Raw genomic sequence first — 18364 nt, forward strand, 5'->3', positions numbered from 1 at the left:
CCTCTCCACCAACCACAGTGAAACGTCTTCCCTGGGATGTGACCTGGAAACGGGGCTGCGTGCGGGAGAGTGTCAGGCCCCCGTGGTTGTGCAGGAAGCTTCTAACGGTGTTGGGATTCCTCCGAGACCCACTTAGCACCATGTGTGACTGGGAGGTGACCGAAAAGAAAAAGTGCCAGCCGGGTGGGGTGCCTGGTGACCAGGGCCTTCCCCAGGACCTGTGGGTCCAGAGCACGTGTGCCCTGGGGGGCCCCTCCTGCTCAGTGGCTCTCTGAATTCCATCTCTATCCCAGTCAGGTGGCAGATTTGGCTGGACGCTCCCAATGTTTCAGCCATGGTCACCCTGGGTCCTGGCTCCCCCTTATCGAAGCAGGGACCCGAATGCACAGATGAGGTACCTGGCCTGGAGCGACTCAGCCCCCCAGACACCCTGCACGCGGAGCCTGAGATGGAATGGGTGCCGGGAAGACCGTCTGTAGCTCCATCTTGAACTCTCTCCATGTGGGCTAGGCTCAGTCCGTCGGAGGAGGCCACGGGTCGGAGAGGCAGTGCCGGAGGAGGGCCAGGGGCTGCACCAGCTCCGTGGGATGTGAAGAGAGCCCTGGGAAAGGGAAGCTCTGTGTAAACACGTTAAGCAGGTTCTGTTTTTGCAGGACTTCTCAGAAGCTTTGATATGCCAATGTGCGCTGCAGGCTTCTGCCACAGACTGTGTAGTGTTTTCCAAACTAATTCTTTCTTCAGAAAGGAAGAGAGAAAAAGAAGCAAAAAGGCAAAACAATAAAACGGTGTCCCTAAAGCATGTACTGGGAAGTGTGTAGGTGATCCATTGGACCAGCGTCTGTGGAGGGCCGACGGGGTGCCGGGAGCTGCGCTTGGGCATGGGAGGGGCCTGAGCAGAGGCTGGTACCTGCCCTGTTCTCATGGAACAGAGGGGGAGAAAGGAAGGAAGGGAGGGAGGGAGGGAGGGACAGATTACATGCCGGTGAGTGGGGAAGCTACAGAGAAAAGCGAGGTGGGAAGGGGCTGACCGATGGGTGGTGCCGGCTTAAGTGGGGTCTGGGAGGCCTCTCTGTCCAGGGCGTCGGCGGCTTGTGTGATGTGAGTGGTGGGCCTTGCCCGTGCCCAAGGAAGAGCCCCACCGCAGAGGGAAGGGAAGGTTCCAGGCCACAGGAACAGGGAAGGGCTGAGCCGTTGGCCCCACGCCGGGAGCCCAGACCACTGGACGCAGCCCTGGATCTGGGAGCCAGTGCCTGTAGTCAGGGCCCCGGGGTGAGGCCTGGGCTCGGCGCCCCTGCGTCCCACTGTGGGACCGCCAGGCAGGCCTCCCCTCCCACCTCCTCTGCGGTCCTGCGGCGCTGGGCCTGGCGCTGGGCCTGGCTGGTCGGGGCCTGCGGGGAAGGAGCTGCAGGAAGGCGGCTGTGAGCCCCCGGGGAGGGCCGCCCTCGGCTTTCTGGCCTCTGCCCTTCACTTTTCCTTTTCCGTTCTGGATGCAACACGGCAGCCCTGCGCCCGGCGTGGGAGTTTGCAGAGCCGGCATCCTGGCTCTCCCGTCCTCAGCGTGGACGTGAATGTCCCCCAGGTTGCCGGGGGAGGGCGTGTTGTCCTGCTGTGTCCCGCACGCCCCAGGTCTCTCCAAACCATGAGTCACGTCCAGACTGGCCCGGACCTGTGCCCAGCACACGATTACGCACCCACTCACACCCAGAGGGGCTCACCACACACAGCCTCACACACACACGCGTGCACACACGTGTGCCTGGATTTACTCTCACGCACGTGACCTACTCACGTGCGTTCACTCACGCACGTGCACACGCGCTCAGGGTTGCACGCCTACATGTACACTCACATATGCACGATCGCTCACACGCGTGCACGAGCTCCCGCTCCCACGCGCGCGCAGACGCCCGCACACGTGCTCTCACCGGGGCTACGAGGAGGTGGGGAGCACAGGCACCGAGACGTGGAGGTGCCACCGTCACCCGGAGCCCAGAATGATCCGAGTGCCAGGCAGAGCAGGGGCCAGGTCCAGCCCTTCTTTCTGGAAGGTTCTGGGTGCACGGCACCCACCCCCCGCCGACTGCCTTCGGGAAGTGGACGTGATGGGGGCCAAGGAAGGATGCTGCCCTGTCCAGGTCTGCTCTCCAGGGCTTCTGCAGCCCAGGATGGGCCTGGAGGGGGCAGCGGGCTTCCGCAGTCATCAGGGTCCGTGGCCCCTCGGCCTCCCACTTCTCCCGTTGACCGGACACGGTCTCCCAAAGCCGGTGTGGCTCGCCTGTGCCCGGACTTGCCACCATGCAGGGGCTCTGGGAGCCGGGCCCGACTCTGGGCAGTCTGTCTGCCCGCCTGTCCCCTGGGACCCCCCGTGTGGTGGGTGCTGGTCTAGGCACGGGGCAGCGGGCAGCCGGCCTGGAGGGCCTGGCCCTTCCTCAAGCACTTGGAGCCTGAGTGCCCAGCACGGAGCCCAGGTGACTCCCTCCCTGCCGCAGGGGGCCGAGCAGGGGAGGTTGGAGTGGGGCCTGTGATCTGGGCCCCTAGCCCTCGGCCAGTGCTGGGCGGAAGGCCAGCAGGAACAGGGTCAGAGGGAGAAGACAGGAGGGCTCAGGGCCTGCTCTGTCCCCTGGGCTCCCAGGGAAGTGGCCTCCCTTCCTTAGCCACTGTCAGCTTGCGCTGGGCACCCACGCCCGCCCGTGCACCGGCAGCTCTTGTCAGCGACTTGGACGAGGCTTAGGAAACGCTGCCCTGCAGCCTGGGCGATACGGAGGGAGTGGCCCCTGTGTCCCCGTGACCTTGAGCTGAGTCAGCCCGCCCTGCGGGGGTCTCTGGGCAGCTTGCGCGGAGGTGCCTGGGGGCGCAGAGGAGCGCTGGCTCGCAGGCTGGCTCCCGGAAACGCGTTCGGTGACCTCGCTGTGTGCTCGCAGCCTGTGGGTGGGTGGGGGGCTGGCCAGGCTGGACAAAGGTATCAGCCTGGGTCACCCTCTCCCGCCTGTGGTCACTCAGCTTTCCACTAGCCCCTTGGCGGGTGGAGAGAAGGAGCCGTGGTCTCAGCCAAGCCCAGGTCCAGGGAAGTGGTCCAGGGGCTGAACTTGCAGAAACTGAGCCCTTGGAGAGCAGTCGAGTCCCATTTCCCTGGCCAGCCCGTCCTGGGACAGCGCGGCTGCAGCCGCCACGGCCGGTGGGCTTGATCGGGGTCCGGCCAGGCACAGGCGTCTCCTGCCTTTCGCCGGGAGAGGAAGTGGCTGGCATCAGGGTGCCACTGGCGGTGCCTGGACGTGGTGTCCTCGCCCTGGGGGCTGTGCTGCCTAAATCTGCCGCCCCGCACCCAGGCCCGGCCAGGAGCGCCCTCGGGACGGGACACCGCTGAGGACCCTCCCAGCCTTTGGTTCTAGGAATGTGGGCAGATGCGCCCAGCTTCAGCCCAAGGCGAGGGCCTGGCCAACGTGCCCGCACCTCGGCTCCCGGTCTGTAACGTGAGGAGGTCGTGGTCCCCGGACGTGGGCTGCTGGGGGGCTGTGTGTGTCTTCAGCTCCAGGAGATAGCGTGGAGGCAACACTCTGAGAGCGTGAAGCGTCCGTGAGGATATTGCTTTTGACGTGCACAAGGGAGTTTAGCCCAAATTTCCAACCCCTGATAAGGATTAGGGCTGGGACTTGAACACGGATCCGCAGGACCTGAGCTGCCTTGCCCTGCGAAGGCTTCGGGGCGGCGGGAACCAGCGGGGTCTGGGGAGGGCGAGAGCATCCTGTAGCCTCGGAGGACGTGGCCGCCTGGCAGCCATAGACCCTGGGGGCACCGTGCCCCCACCCCCGGGCTCACCTCCACCTGTTCCTGCATTTCTCACACTCGTGGGTTCTGACTGTTCCTTCCAGGGCCCCTGAGGGTCCTGTGGGTTCAGTCCCAGCCAAGGGGCACGAGGGTGGGTCCCCAAACCAGCCCCCTGCTGTCCCCCTGGCATACAGTAGGCTCTCATAAAATGCATTAAAAACGTAGCTGATGTTAAGTATAAAACACGTCTGTTACTTAGCAACCTGAAAATTGTTTTCAAAGCATCCAACCTTCAATTAACACCTGTATGTGGAGTTTTCATGTTTTTCATTTCCACGCATCCCGCTGGGTCTGTTTTCCTACCTGCCAACTCTTTTCTCACACACGGCCCCTCCCTTTTCTCTTCGAGGAAAACAAACATCCTTATACGAAGCCACGGCCTGCTGCTTCTGAGCTCCATTCCCAGGTTTTGGCTGTCCTCTGACTGTCGCCTGCGGCCCTTCCTCAGCTGCGGCGGGGTCTTTTGGCGGGTGCTTGTCCCTGAGGTGGCTTGAGTGACAGCAGGAGGGGTGGCTGGGTTGCCGGGGGCATCCCTGACTCCCGCCTGGCCTGGGGGAGGGATCACGCAGGGCTGGACCCACGGGTGCTCTGCAGTGATGCCCCGTCCCCGTGCCCTGGCTGCCCGTCCTGCCACGAGGCGTGTGTGCCCGCTGTCACCCCGTGCCACCGGTCTCAGGCTTCCCGCCACGGTAACCCCACCTTTCCCGCGTCCCACGAGCCTGGGGACCCCTGGGAGCGCCCCTTCTTGGTTTGGGGCCTGGCCTTGTGCATCTTTGTTGTGAAGCCTTTTCTTTTTTCCATCTAAGGACGTGCTGCCCCGTGCATCCCTCTCGCATCCCGAGTGCCTGCCTTTCCCCCCGAAGGCTTCCTGACAAATGACTCTCTCACGTCCCGCTTGGCCTGACGTTTAATTCTCTCTTTACTCATTCATTCAGCAAAGTTTGTGGAGCCCCTTCTAAGTGTCGGCGTGTCGGTGGCTCCGAGGAACGTGATGGTGATGGAGGCGCGGTAGCTGCCTGCCCCTGGGGAGCCCAGGCCTGGGGTGGGAGCTGAGCTGTCGCCCCAGTTAAGGGCTGGCTAACACTCAGAGGTGCTGCGGTGGGAAACCGCAGGGCGCTGTGAGCGCTGATTCGGCCGGGGGCTTGGAAAGGCTCCCTGAGGAAGTGACGACTTGTCCAGGTGGACAGCCGCTAGGGTGTGACGGGTGGCTGGGGGGCTCTGTGCCAGGTCGATGGAAAGCCACAGAAGGGCTCTCAACCAGGCGCCCATGATGCGCTTCCTGTTGTGAAGGGTCCCGGTGGCTGCAGCGTAGAGAAAGGACGCGGGTGAGCGGGACCGGCTAAGAGGCGTCCGCGCGGACGCTGGTGGCGGTTTTGTCCAGCCTTGAAGCGGAGAGGAGGGGGGGCTCGAGGGGCATGGGAGGTAGAACCTATGGGCTGGCTTTGGATTGGATGCGGGCCGAGTGTGAGGACGGCTCCGGGTTTCTGGCCTGAGCCTCTCTGTGCATGTGACACCATGTACCAAGTTGGGGAAGGCACATGGGAGCAGGCAGTGGGTTGCTATGTCCCCCTGAGATCTGGAACTGACCGCAGAGGTGGAAGCAGGCAGGGTGCTGTCCGCGGGGCCCCCCAGGCTGGGCGTGAACCTGGTGGGGCCTGCAGAGGCTGCTGGGGGGCAGAGTCCCGGGGTGGGCTCCAGCCTGGGCATCTGAGTCCCCCCGGAGGCATGGTCCGTTGTGGTGGTTTGGGACTGAAGGTCTTCAGGATGGTGCAAAACTCTTTAAGATGTGAAAACGAAACACAGATGGCCTCTCTCCCTCCACAAAGTTGCACAAGTCAACAGGTTTCAGGCCCTCAGCAGTGGGGACACTGGTGCACAGCCCGGGTTGGCCCCAGGCCCGGAATTACCTGTGCGGGTTCCAGGGTCACCGTGCGTTTCCTCTTGGCTCCCCTGCGGCACCCGCTTGGTCCCCCAGCGCCCCATTCCCACTGCATTTCAGAAACATCCTCAGGGAGTTTTTCAGGTGTGAGTGAGTGCCAGCTGGGACCCCGGCAGGGTGGCCCGAGAGGAGGGATCCCTCCGAGGCTGGGACAGCAGCCTGGTTATGGGACACAAGAGGAGGAAGAAGCTCCCTGCGAAGGCCCCCAGTGTCTCCCCCGGCAGGGTCCTCCTGACTCTAAGTCAGAAAGCCCCGGGCCTGGTCCCTCCTCAGCGGCTGTGTGACTCCGGGCCACGTTCTGCGTGTCTCTGAGCCCTGGTTTCCTCGTCGGGGCAGCGCCTGGTCCAGGGGGCTGCTTGGACCTGTGCACCTGGCCGGCATCCCTCCCCTGGGCTCTTCCACCGTCCAGCTTCTCTCCCTGCTCCTGGAGGGAATGCTGCCAGCTATACAGAAGCGTGCTGACCCTGTGGGTCACGCCGGGCTCTGGGGTGCCTGGCGGCGTCCAGGCCACTGTTCAGAGTGTGCACTCACCCAGCAAGCACCCCTGAAGCCCTTGGACTCAGGGCCCGGCTGTTGGGGTCACGGGGATGGGGCAGAGCCCACCTGCCCTGGCCTTGCCCGCCCTGTGTAGGTGAAGGGGTCATGGCTGCGGGGCCGAGAAAATTGGTGCTGAAGCCCCCCCGGGGGCACCCGGTCCGGCGTGGGTCGGGGTCCCTGCTGTGACGGAGCTGGGACCGCACCCGCCCTTCCCATCCAGGGCCCCTGCCTCCCGGGCCGGCTGAGGCCTCCTCCACACTGTGGCCTGGAGCCGGAGGGGGCTCAGTAGCCCTAGGGCACCGCAAGGCAGTGGGCTCAGGGTGCCTCGTTGGGCCCGGCTGGGGGTGGGGTGTGGGGAGAGGGTCTGGGAGCAGGGAGTCTCCTCTGGAGAAGGTGGGGAGGCCAGCCACTCGCAGCCCTGACCCTCCCTTCCTCCCTCCCGGGGGGCCTGGGCTGTCACTGCCCCTCCCCGAGGGTGGGACCAGTCTGGTCATTCCCACCGTTGGGGTCTTCGGGGGAGGGGGCCTTGGCCAAGCTGGTGGGCTGTTCCCCTGCACCCCTACTCTCCACCCTCCTCCCCTGGCCTCCCCCAGAAAACGCCCTGGAGCTCCTTCATGTCCCATTGAAGGGAGTGGGGGTTTTTCCCCGCCCAGGGGGGCTTCACTGAACCCAGACCCTGGGGTGGCGGTGGGGCTCCAGCCCTGGTGGGCCGGGTGTGCCCCACCCGCCTGGGGCGCCCTCCCCGGGGGTGGTGCTTTCCTGTCCCTTGAGGGTCCAGGTTCTGTCCAGGCCTGAGGCCTCACCTTGTGGGGAGACGTACGGGGGGGAGGCGTCTCCGGGGACCCTGCGTCCTGGCGGCGGGCTGGGGGTGCCCCCAAGCCCCTGCCCCTCCTCACGCGCCTTCTCCCTCCCTCCACAGCCCGGTGCAGCCCCGGCCTCTGCTTTAACGGCGGCCACTGCGTGCCCGACTCGGCCCAGCTGTGCCACTGTCCCCGCGGCTTCCACGGTCCCCGCTGTCAGCATGGTGAGTGGCGTGGCGTCCGCTGCAGGCGCCGAGGCCCCGGCGGTCCGCGCGGGCGGGCCGGGCCGGGGGCGGCGGGAGGAGGTGACCCTCTCTCACGGGATGCCCGTGCACCCTGCCTTCTCCGAGCGCTCCCTGTCCGATCGCGCCCTCCGCGGGCAGGGATGGGCCGGGGTCCCTGGGCCGGCAGGGAAGCAACACGTCCCAGGGGTCCCTGAGCTGCACCCCTGCCCCGCCAGAGGCTCTCGTGTCCGTCATGTTGAAAGTTGGGGGACACCTGGGGTCCTACCCGCGGGGACCGACTGAGTAAACGTCACACACCTGCAGACTGGAGCCTGACACGCTGAGGATCCAGCCTCGGGTGCCGGGGGGCGCTGCGGGGGTAGATGGGCTTAAAGCAGGTGCTGGTGGGGGTGGTGCAGACGAGTGCCCGAAAAGTCCCCCAAAGAACCCCTGCAGACATTCCTCCTGACTTCTTGGCGTGAGGGGAAGGCGGGAGTATCCCCGGTGGTTTTCTGCTTTGTCCAGAATTTCTTTGCTGACCGTGTAGCTCGCAGGTCCTGCGGGAACAGGGCATAGAGCCACGGCCGCCATTGAAATGAAACACTCTGGACGGTTGCCGGTGCTTTGAACTTGCTGCTGGTGAGCAGCTGGGGGCCTCTTCCAGGAGGACACGGGGCGTACATCCTGCGACACGCTCTTTAAGGCTCTGGATGCCCAGTAAACAACGGGAGGGAAACCAGGAAACTGCGGGGAATTGAGGCCCCCGCTCGTAGAGGGACCCCTGCGCTCTGGCCGTTCCCTGTGCATTACAAGTGTGTCCCCCCACGGCGTGGCTGAAGGCGGGGGTCCTGGGGAGGTGCTGGGTCCCACAGTTCCGAGCCGGGCGCCGGTACCCGGGGTGCTGACCTTTGTCGGGAAGGCTCTGGCGGCGGCTCTGACTGCTCATCGCATGCCTCTGCGAGCCGGAAGGCTCTGTGCTTGCTGCGCTCTGGGCGGCCGGGGGCGGGGGCTGCTGCCCGGGCCACGGGGTGAGGTGCTGGGGGTGGGGGGTCCCTGCCCCGTGCCCTGTACCATCCGGGCTCCGAGCCTCAGCCAGGCCTCCCCGTGGTTTTAGATCCCGAGCCCCTCTGGGCTGGACAGAGGTGACCCCACCCCACACCGTCGCGGCCTGGGGTCCAGGCTGGGATGCAGGGCCCAGCTGCCACGCTCCGCCTCTTCTTGGGGTCTTTCATGACGGCCGCAGGCTGGTGTGGAGAGATGCTGGACTGTGCGGGGTCGGGGTGGGAGAGACGTCCTGGCCTCCAGCTGCCTTTGGGGATGTTGCTGGGACCGGGCCTGATGGGCAGCAGCCCCGAGGAGGTGACTCTGCGGCGTGGCCTGTCCTCGGTCTTGTCCTCGGGAGGCAGCCGGGACCCCCACCAGGGCCAGTCTTTCTCTAGCCCCTCCCGTCCCCCTGCTTCCTGTGGCTACCAGCGCCCCCCTCTCGCCCGGAGCTCCTTCAGGCGCCCAGCCTGGAGCAGCACCGGCGGGCGCTCCCTTTGTCCTGAGCAGCGCCCCTCCCGAGAGACCCGGACCCTCGGCCCCCTGCGCGCCGGAGGGTACACGGGCTGGCAGGGGCGCAGTGGGGAGGGCTAGGCACCCGGCTGGGTGGGCACCCGGGGCAGCTGCTGGGCCTGGAGACCCACCCTCGGTGCTGCGGGGGGGGGCCGGGGGGAGCCGCGACCTTGCCAGCCTCTCGGGGCCTGCGCTCCAGGCCTGGCTTTGCCTCCAGAGCAGCCCTGCTCCCCACGTTCACTTCGTCCGCTTCGTCGAAGAGGAGTCTAGGGTCAGGGAGGCCCGGCAGCTGCTGACTGCCCAGCAGAGCTGGGGCTGGAAGCACAGTCCGGCCCAGTGAGCACCTAGAACCTTCCGGCCACGCCGTCTCCGGGCGCCGTGCCAGGCCTTGTTGGGGGTGGAGCGCGGTTGAGCTCTGCTTCGGAGGAGGGAGGGGTGGACCCCCAGGTCTCCACCCTGCCCACCTCCCAGGCAGGAGCATCTGTACTGAGGGGCACTGGCTCGTGAGCAGTCCGTGGCCCTCCAGGGTCGGGGGCTTCCTGGAATGGCCAGTTGGGTGGCAGATGTGGCCTTCAGGGAGCAGTAGACAAAGCTGGAGGGTGGCCCCTGGGCCTCCTAGGGCACCATCTCCTGGAAGAAAGGCCTGGTGTGCAGGGCTGGGTGTGCAGAGCTGGTGTGCAGCCTTGGGTGTGCAGGGCTGGGGGTGTGCAGAGCTGGGTGTGCGGGGCTGGGTGTGCAGAGCTGGTGTGCGGGGCTGGGTGTGCGGGGCTGGCTGTGCAGAGCTGAGTGTGCAGGGCTGGGTGTGCAGAGCTGGTGTGCAGAGCTGGGTGTGCGGGGCTGGCTGTGCGGGGCTGGCTGTGCAGAGCTGGTGTGCGGGGCTAGGTGTGCAGAGCTGGTGTGCGGGGCTGGGTGTGCGGGGCTGCGTGTGCAGAGCTGGGTGTGCGGGGCTAGGTGTGCGGGGCTGGCTGTGCAGAGCTGGGTGTGTGGAGCTGGGTGTGCGGGGCTGGGTGTGCGGGGCTGGGTGTGCAGAGCTGGTGTGCGGGGCTGGGTGTGCAGAGCTGGTGTGCGGGGCTGGGTGTGCGGGGCTGGTGCCAGGCCTTGTTGGGGGTGGAGCGCGGTTGAGCTCTGCTTCGGAGGAGGGAGGGGTGGACCCCCAGGTCTCCACCCTGCCCACCTCCCAGGCAGGAGCATCTGTACTGAGGGGCACTGGCTCGTGAGCAGTCCGTGGCCCTCCAGGGTCGGGGGCTTCCTGGAATGGCCAGTTGGGTGGCAGATGTGGCCTTCAGGGAGCAGTAGACAAAGCTGGAGGGTGGCCCCTGGGCCTCCTAGGGCACCATCTCCTGGAAGAAAGGCCTGGTGTGCAGGGCTGGGTGTGCAGAGCTGGTGTGCAGCCTTGGGTGTGCAGGGCTGGGGGTGTGCAGAGCTGGGTGTGCGGGGCTGGGTGTGCAGAGCTGGTGTGCGGGGCTGGGTGTGCGGGGCTGCGTGTGCAGGGCTGGGGGTGTGCAGAGCTGGGTGTGCGGGGCTGGGTGTGCGGAGCTGGGTGTGCAGAGCTGGGTGTGCGGGGCTGGGTGTGCAGAGCTGGTGTGCGGGGCTGCGGGTGTGCAGAGCTGGTGTGAGGACTGTGCCCCCTGCAGAGGCCACCCCTGTTCCCTTCCGGTCCCTCCACACTGGGTTTGGGGCCGCCAGACCTGAGACCTGGCACAGTTGGACATATGTAACTCACCCCCCAATTATAACTGATTCCAGTTTTGAAAATAAAAGCCGTATTTTTTCTGGTTCCCCCAAATTCTTTCATTTGAACAAAAGAGTGGGGGAGGGAGAAGGGGACTCTGCTGGGTTGATGGTGGAGAGCAAAGGGGGAGGGGAGTGCTTAAGCAGAGCCCCTCCCCCGCCTGGGTGCCCCCTCCCTCTGAACTTGGGCCTGCCTGCCCACCTCTGCCTGCTGCCCACCCCCCCCGAAGCCTTTCTGTAGGAGATACAGGAGCACAAAGGGAGCCTGTGCTGGTGGGGCCTGGGGGCGGGGGGGAGGGCGGGGCCCAGCACAAGGCCTCGGTGCTGTCTGTCCAGGGCGGCTGTCCGTCCAGGGCGGGCATCGTGTCATCCGACGCGCCTGTGGGCCTCAGGGTAACGTGCCGGACCCCACTCCCCGCGCTGTTTGCTGGGGACAAAGTATGGGGGACGTTTGTGCGGGTCACAGGTGTCAGTGCAGGCGAGGCTCTGGGTGCCCTGGGGGGGGTGGCGACCTTCGCTCCCCAGAGCCCGGCCGCTGAGGTATGTGAGGGATGACGTGGGGGAGGACGGCCCCATGTTCCCGGGGTCCCCCCACGCACAGCGGGCCCGAGCTCCCGGGGGAGGTAGCGCCCACGCAGCCTCTCCCTTGGGGTGGCCTGGGGTCGGGAGGCCCCCCAGGACCGCCGGCCTCCTTACCCTGCGGGCCGGCGCCTTCGGGGAGCCCCTGGCCCTTGGTGGGCTCCTGCCCGGAGTGAGAGACGGCAGAGGCCTCCCCCCACCCCCAGCCCCCCCAAGATCTGCTGGGGACGAGTGCTTCTCATGGCCGGCTGCCCTTGAATCTTCCAGGAGAAACAGGCAAGGAAAACGTATGCTTCAGAACGTACTACGTCTTAATTTATCTTACTTTTGTATCATAAATGGTGACACAATGGACGCTGGTCATTTCTCGTGACCTGGTCTCTGCTGACCCCGGGGAATGAGAGCAGACTCTGAGGCCTGAGGCCCGGGTCACCTTACGTACTTCTTGGTCCAAGAAGCTTTGGCCCTGGTACCCTCTGGGCCTCAGTTTCCTCACCTATAAAATGGGCAGGTTGGGCCCATCTCAGGCAGCTCTGGGACTCACTCCCGGGTCCACAGGGCTCTCAGGGCGTCACTGCTGACACCCAGGAGAGGGCCGGGTGGTCTGCAGGGCTTCCTGGAGGAGGGCCTGTGGGCTGAGGAAGACTTGGAGAGGTGCAGGGGGGCCAGGGGGGGCTTTTCCAGGTGGGGGAAAGGTGGGGGCAGAGGAGGAGAGTGGAGGGAGTCAGCTTGGCCCAGAGGGGCTGGTGGGGGTGGACGGCAGGGAAGGCTCAGCCTGGAATCTGAGGAGCCTTGGCGTCCCCCTCTGAGCTGGTGGGAATGACCTGGCGCCTGTGCGGCCTGCCCCTCCAGCCCCACCCCGCTCTGCGGGGAGGGACCTCAGTGGTCCTGCCTGGAGCCTCCATGCCCAGGCCTGCCCCTTTGAAGGAGCCTCTTTCCCCACCGGAGCAGGGCGTCCGCCCCTGAGGGCATGCGGGCGGGAAGCAGGCCCCTCGGGTCCTGGTCCGGCGCTCCTGGCCTTGGCTCAAGGGTGACTTTGTTTCTAAACTGGGATAATTGATTAATGGAGAGGAAGCAGCCCTCCCAGGCTGCCCTTCGGTGCTGCCCGCTGTGTCGGAGGGTGGGAACCTGACCCCTGGCCCGAGGTCCAGACACCAGCGAGGGCTGCTCTTGGCTCCCGGCCGCGACCAGCCTGGGACCTGGCTCTCCTCTCCCTGAGGGGTGCGCAGAGCTGCCCTGCCCGACCAGGCCTCTTCCTCCGCTGTGCTCTGCTCTGCCCCGCTGCCCCTGCCCTGGCGGACGGTGTGGCCTTTGGCTTCTCCACACACGCCCGATTTAGCTGCACAAAACCCCTCCTTTGAGGACAGTTCCCGAAATCTCCCGCGAGCCCCACGCCCTGCAGGAGCTGGCACTGGTGTCTTCTGCTGCCTGGGGTGGGGGCCATCTCTGGCCGTGGGTGGGGGAGGACCTGCTGGGTTGAATGGAGATGGTGGGTGGCTTTGACCCTGCCCTCTGCCCGGCCCTGCTGGCCGTGACAGTCGGCTGGGACAGGTGTGGCCTGCTGCCCTGTCCTCGGTGGCCCGCGTCCCTTCAGGGCAGCGGGTCTGCAGACCGCCTGCTCCAGGACAGCCGGGGGGCTGCCCGCACAGAATCCCGGCCCTTCCAGAGCGGCCGACTCTGGGAAGGCCATCCATGTTCGCTCCGTGAATCGTTTCATTACCAGGTTTGTCCCCCAGACCCCACCACCCACAAAGGCGCCTCTGTCTTTCGAGAGGACTGTGTCCTCCAGGCCTGCTCCATGCACAATGGGCCTCTCCCAGGGCTGGCTTCTGAGACGGGCTGCCCTTCTAATGACATAATTACAGCAGGATCCACCAAGAGGCAGACCCTCCGGGCCTGGGGGCCTGTGAGCTCGCCCCACCTGCCCCCATGCCTCCCGGCTGGGTTTTTGGTGAATAGGCCGCTGCTCCAGTGCCCCTGCCCACGAGGGGCCTGCCTTCCGGGCAGGATCGAGGCTGGGTCTGCGGAGAAGGACAAGGCCCCCCAGCCTCCCCTCCCCAGGGCTGCCCCAGGCTGGAGTCCCGCCCATCCTCCTGGGTGGTTTCCTGAAAGGACCCTGTGAATCTGTCCTCTGCCCTTCCCTTGCCTCGGCCCTAGTGCCCTGTCCACACCCCGGAAGCCGGTCCAGACTCTTACGGTGAATTGCCCTTCGCTGGGCTGCACGGGCATTCCTGGGCGTGCCCTGGGGTGGGCTGGGTGCGTGTCCCATTATACAGATGAGACCACTGAGCCCCGGCAGTTGCTGATTCGCTGGGGTCAGTGATGTGCTCAGTGCCGGCACACGGCCTCTCGGACCCAGCAGGGCAGTGCGGGGTGCGCGTGGAGGCCCCGCTGGGGTGGGCGAGGCTGGATGGCGTCTGGGGAATCTGTGCGGCCCACGTGCCCTGTGTGGGTCCCTGGACCGTCGCCGCCTCGGGACTGACAAGAGTTGGGGTGTGCGAGTTCCCCGGGTGTGTTTGGGGCTGAGGGGCCAGTGCCCGGCCCTCTGGCTGACCTTTTCCTGGCAGCCCGCTGGGCTGGTGAAGCCAGGCAGCTGCCCACTCGCAAAGGGGCTGCGGTGCCCCATTTTCCAGCCCCTGGGCAGCTGCGGTGGGCGGCTTGGCACTTTCCATTCTGGACGCGGGAACGGCTGGGCCCAGACGGGCGGGGCAGTGCTGCTGGCCCTGAGACCCCGCTCTGCTGGGAGGCCTCTCGCCTTTCTCTGCAGCGGAGGGGAGCAGGGGAGCCCAGGCCGGTGAAGGGGGGGCTCGATAAGACAAGTGCCTGCCCCCCGAGTGCTCGCAGCCCCGCGTAGTGGGGCATCGGGAGAGGGGCGCAGGGCAGCGGAGGGGAGCAGGGGAGCCCAGGCCGGTGAAGGGGGGGCTCGATAAGACAAGCGCCTGCCCCCCGAGTGCTCGCAGCCCTGCGTAGCGGGGCATCGGGAGAGGGGCGCAGGGCAGCGGAGGGGGCTGGGGAGGGGAGTGCTGCATGTGCGGGTCCCTGCACGTGGGCCGCTCGGCCTGGGTTCAGGGGAGAGGTCCTCACAGGCCGGCCCGGGGCCCCTGCCCGCGAGAATGGCGTGTGGAAGGGAACTTGCGCGTGAAGCCGCCGGAGCCTGCCCTCCAGCCCCGTGTGGACACGCCGTCCTGCTCGGGCCGAAGGGGCCGCCTTCTGAGGACCCGTGGGGCGTCCGTGACCGCTGGCGACGCCACCCCCACGGTGTCGGGCCCCCTTCTCATCACGCCAGGAGTCTGCCGCTTCCCGCACGGCGGAGTCTCCGTGGCCGGCGCTCACCTCTTACCCCAGGGCTCTGGCACCTAAATGAGTCAATAAAACGTAGCAGCTGCCGAGAGGAGCCCTGAGTCTGAATTCCTGGAGAATTCCTGCCTGCGGCCATCTGCGCTCAGGAGCCGTTCCTAGGGCTGATCCTGCCCCTGGGCTCAGGTGGCCACGTCCCTGTCCCCCAGCTCGGCAGTGCCCTGAGACTTTGTGGAGGGGGCCTGGGGCGGCGGGCCCTGGGGAGCCGAGAGCCCCGGCTCTTCCTGGGCTCCTGGACGGGCATCTCAGCCCTGTGTCGGCTCTGCCCGGCCTGCCGCCAGAGCTGTCGCTGTTCGGGGGCAGATCCCAGGAGAGGCCCCGATTGCCCGCTTTCAGTTCCCGGGGCTGTGCCTGCCTCTCTGTCCAGGCAGGGTAATTCGTGAGGGATCTGCAAGCGAGGGAGCTAGCGCTGGCATCCCGGCACCTGCCCTCGGGTCCCGGCGGCTCCCGGCATCCCAGAGCAGGGCCCGGCCTCGGTGCCCCGGGCCGAGGGTGCTGACAGCCTGCGGAGCTGGTCTCCAGCCGGCGCTGGCTGAGGAGGAGCTGCCACCCAGCCGGTCTCGCGGCCATCTGTTCTGCTGGGGACCAGGAGCGGCGGGGCGGGTCACCCCACCATTCAGGGTCAGGGCAAGATGAGCCTGCAGGTTAGCCCTCCGGCAGCTCCCCCGGGCTCAGAGGTCTCGGGGAGGGCGCCCCAAGCTGCTGCCTCTCCTGCTGTGCACCGAGGTTCCACAGGGCCGGCCTCGAGGCCGGAAGGGCGTGCAGGCCAGTTCCCGCAGCAGGACCGAGCCCAGGGGTCCCACGCGTTCGCGAGCATCCGTGCTCTCCCCAGGGGCTGTGGCCACCCCAACCTGGGGACCCCTCGACCCTCCCTAGGAAACCACAGTGCACGCTGGCATGTGCAGGCCCGTGAACACTTGGGAGAGAGGAACCCGGACAGCTTGGTTCCACGGGTCAGTTTGAAATGTTCGTGGGCAGCGGGCGCGTCTGTGTGGAGCACGGATTCCTGCCTGTGGAGCCCGCCCCCCTCCCCAGCCTGGGCTCAAGACAGAAGGGGCGCCCTGCACTCCTCCCAGCTCCCTGGGCAGCCTGACGCTGCCTAGTGTGGCCTGGGCTCTGCGAGGGCAGAAGGCTCTGCCGAGGCTGGCTGGGCCTCGGAGGGACCCTCGAGTCCACTGGGCCTTTCTGCTGTCCCCGGGGACTCTGGCTCCGGTGTCCCCGGCCTTGGATCTGCCCTCCTGGAGGTCAGGGCAGCAGGTCTAGGAGCTGATGCCTCCCGAGGGCGTCTGTCACTGCGTGGGCTGAGGGGTCGGGGACGGGGGCCCTGCTCTGGCCCATCCAGCCCCAGCCCACGCCGCTGGATCGGCCCTTCCCAAGGGCTGTCCTCCAGGTCGAGGGCGGGGCAGGCTGGGCACAGGTAGGTTCAGGGCGGCTCTGGGCTGGATCCGGGACAGACCACCGCCTCCCGGGGCGGTCGAGCTGCTCTCCCTCTGGGTGGGCCTCTCTGGGTGCCCCCGGGGGATAGGGCCCACCGGGGGGAGGAGGTTTCTGGGGACACGGTGGCACAGACAAGGTGGCCAGTACCCACATGGCACTCAGTGCCCAGTGCAGGCACCCAGCCCATGCCAGGGCCTTCCTCTCACACCCCTGCTGGGAGGGCGGCCGGGCATCCTGGGTTCACACCGCCTGCCCCCGGGGAGAGCTGTGTGCACGGTCGCTGCCCTCCAGAACCCCCGCGGGAGCTCCGGGACTGGGGGGTCCGCGTGCACGTGGGCTCGGGGGCGCTCACACTTTCCCGGAAGAACTCCCGCTTGACCAGCTCCCTGGCCTGCTTTGCCGACCGGGATGCTGAGGTTTCTGCGGGGCCGTCCTCCCGCCCGCCCTGCCTCTGCGGGACTGGGTGCAGGGCTGAGCCGGGCGGCCTGCTTGTTGCTTGGCTGAGCTGCTGGGGCAGCAGTGGGCACAGGGGGTGCTGCAGGCCGGGCCGGCCGCTCTGCTCACAGCCCCCCGGACCTCTGGTCTCCCAGGAGCGCACACAGTGTTGGCTGCGTCGTCTGGATTTCCATGTGAGGGGGAAGGTGTCAGGGTTTCTGGCTCTTTCTGCAACTCGAGGCCAGAGGACACGCTACCTTGGCTTAGTCAGCCCCGGGATCTACCTGTTGGATCCACAAACACAGAGCCGTCAGGAAGAGCCCTGAGTGCCTCGGGCCTTCAGGATAGACCCCAGCCCATCACTCTCCCCCTGCCCCGGCCTTCCTGGGTGGGCTGCGGCGTCTCTGAGAGCGGTGCATGTGGCTTCAGGATGAGACCCGGGGCTAGGTGGGTGGGGTGAGTGGTCTTGACTGTGTCCCTCTGTCCCTGTGGCCAGGGGCTGGGCGTGATGACATCCCCAGGGACTAACATCCTGGGAGGGCTGGGAAATGCTGGCCATCATGTGGCCAAGCTCCTGCCGTCACACCCAGGAGGCAGGAGGGCTCTTTCCTGGACACTGCGTCCATCTGGGAGCCTCTAGGGACCCTGCTGGGAGGGTCCTGGGCAGTGTGCCCTGTGTCCTGGGAGCCTGGCACTGTTGGAGTGCCTGGAGGTTGTCCGCCGCCCCTGACCCTGGGAGGCCTCAGACGCATCTGCACTCCCGGTGGGGGAGGGGTGGCGTGGGTACCCACTCATCCTCATCTCAGAGCCGTCCCCACGTGGGGACATGGGGAGGGCAAGGGTGGGGCTGCAGCTCAGAGACCAAGTCATCCCACCGAGCTCCTGGTGGCAGGTATGGAGGGGCCGACTCCTGCCCATTGCCCAGGCCAGGGCTCTGGGACAGGGCAGACATCTGGGCCCCATGCCTCAGACAGCTGCCCGGCCCCACTCTTCTGAGCAAGGGCATCTCCCCAGATGAGTGGGGACTTGGTTTCCCCGATGCTGTGGGATGCTGCTTCTGCCGGGCAGCTGCCCCAACCTGAGAACCCAGGCTCCAGGGTCAGAGACAACTGATGGACATTGTCTGGTCCAAGCCCTTCCTTTTACAGACTGAAGTGTGGCCTAGAGAGGGGCTGCATCTGCCCAGGTCGCCTCCATGTGTGCTCTGTGAGGGCAAGCAGTCCCTCCTGGGCCCTCCGCAATGTTCAGATGGATGGATGGATGGGTGGATGGATGGATGGATGAATGGGTGGATGGATGATGGATGGATGGATGGATGGATGGGTGGATGGATGGCCCATTGCCCAGGCCAGGGCTCTGGGACAGGGCAGACATCTGGGCCCCATGCCTCAGACAGCTGCCCGGCCCCACTCTTCTGAGCAAGGGCATCTCCCCAGATGAGTGGGGACTTGGTTTCCCCGATGCTGTGGGATGCTGCTTCTGCCGGGCAGCTGCCCCAACCTGAGAACCCAGGCTCCAGGGTCAGAGACAACTGATGGACATTGTCTGGTCCAAGCCCTTCCTTTTACAGACTGAAGTGTAGCCTAGAGAGGGGCTGCATCTGCCCAGGTCGCCTCCATGTGTGCTCTGTGAGGGCAAGCAGTCCCTCCTGGGCCCTCCGCAATGTTCAGATGGATGGATGGATGGGTGGATGGATGGATGGATGAATGGGTGGATGGATGATGGATGGATGGGTGGATGGATGGATGGATGAATGCGTGGATGGATGATGGATGGATGGGTGGATGGATGGATGGATGGATGGATGGATGAATTGGTGGATGGATGATGGATGGATGGATGGGTGGATGGATGGGTGGATGGATGGATGGATGGATGAATGGGTGGATGGATGATGGGTGGATGGATGGATGGATGGATGGATGGGTGGGTGGGTGGATGGATGG

The 18364-nt window shown here is 66.2% G+C and overlaps 1 protein-coding gene across 1 annotated transcript in view; it reads left to right on the top strand.

The window, feature by feature from the left end:
* The window catches only part of MEGF6 (multiple EGF like domains 6), a 111034-nt gene that overhangs the window by 14109 nt on the left and 78561 nt on the right, over window positions 1-18364 (top strand). The window contains exon 4 of the mRNA XM_055081935.1: window positions 7221-7325. Coding sequence (XP_054937910.1) covers window positions 7221-7325 — 105 coding nt within the window. The remainder of the gene's footprint in view (window positions 1-7220; window positions 7326-18364) is intronic.

This window comes from Physeter macrocephalus, chromosome 3, assembly GCF_002837175.3.
Source record: "Physeter macrocephalus isolate SW-GA chromosome 3, ASM283717v5, whole genome shotgun sequence".
Taxonomy (NCBI): Eukaryota; Metazoa; Chordata; class Mammalia; order Artiodactyla; family Physeteridae; genus Physeter; species Physeter macrocephalus.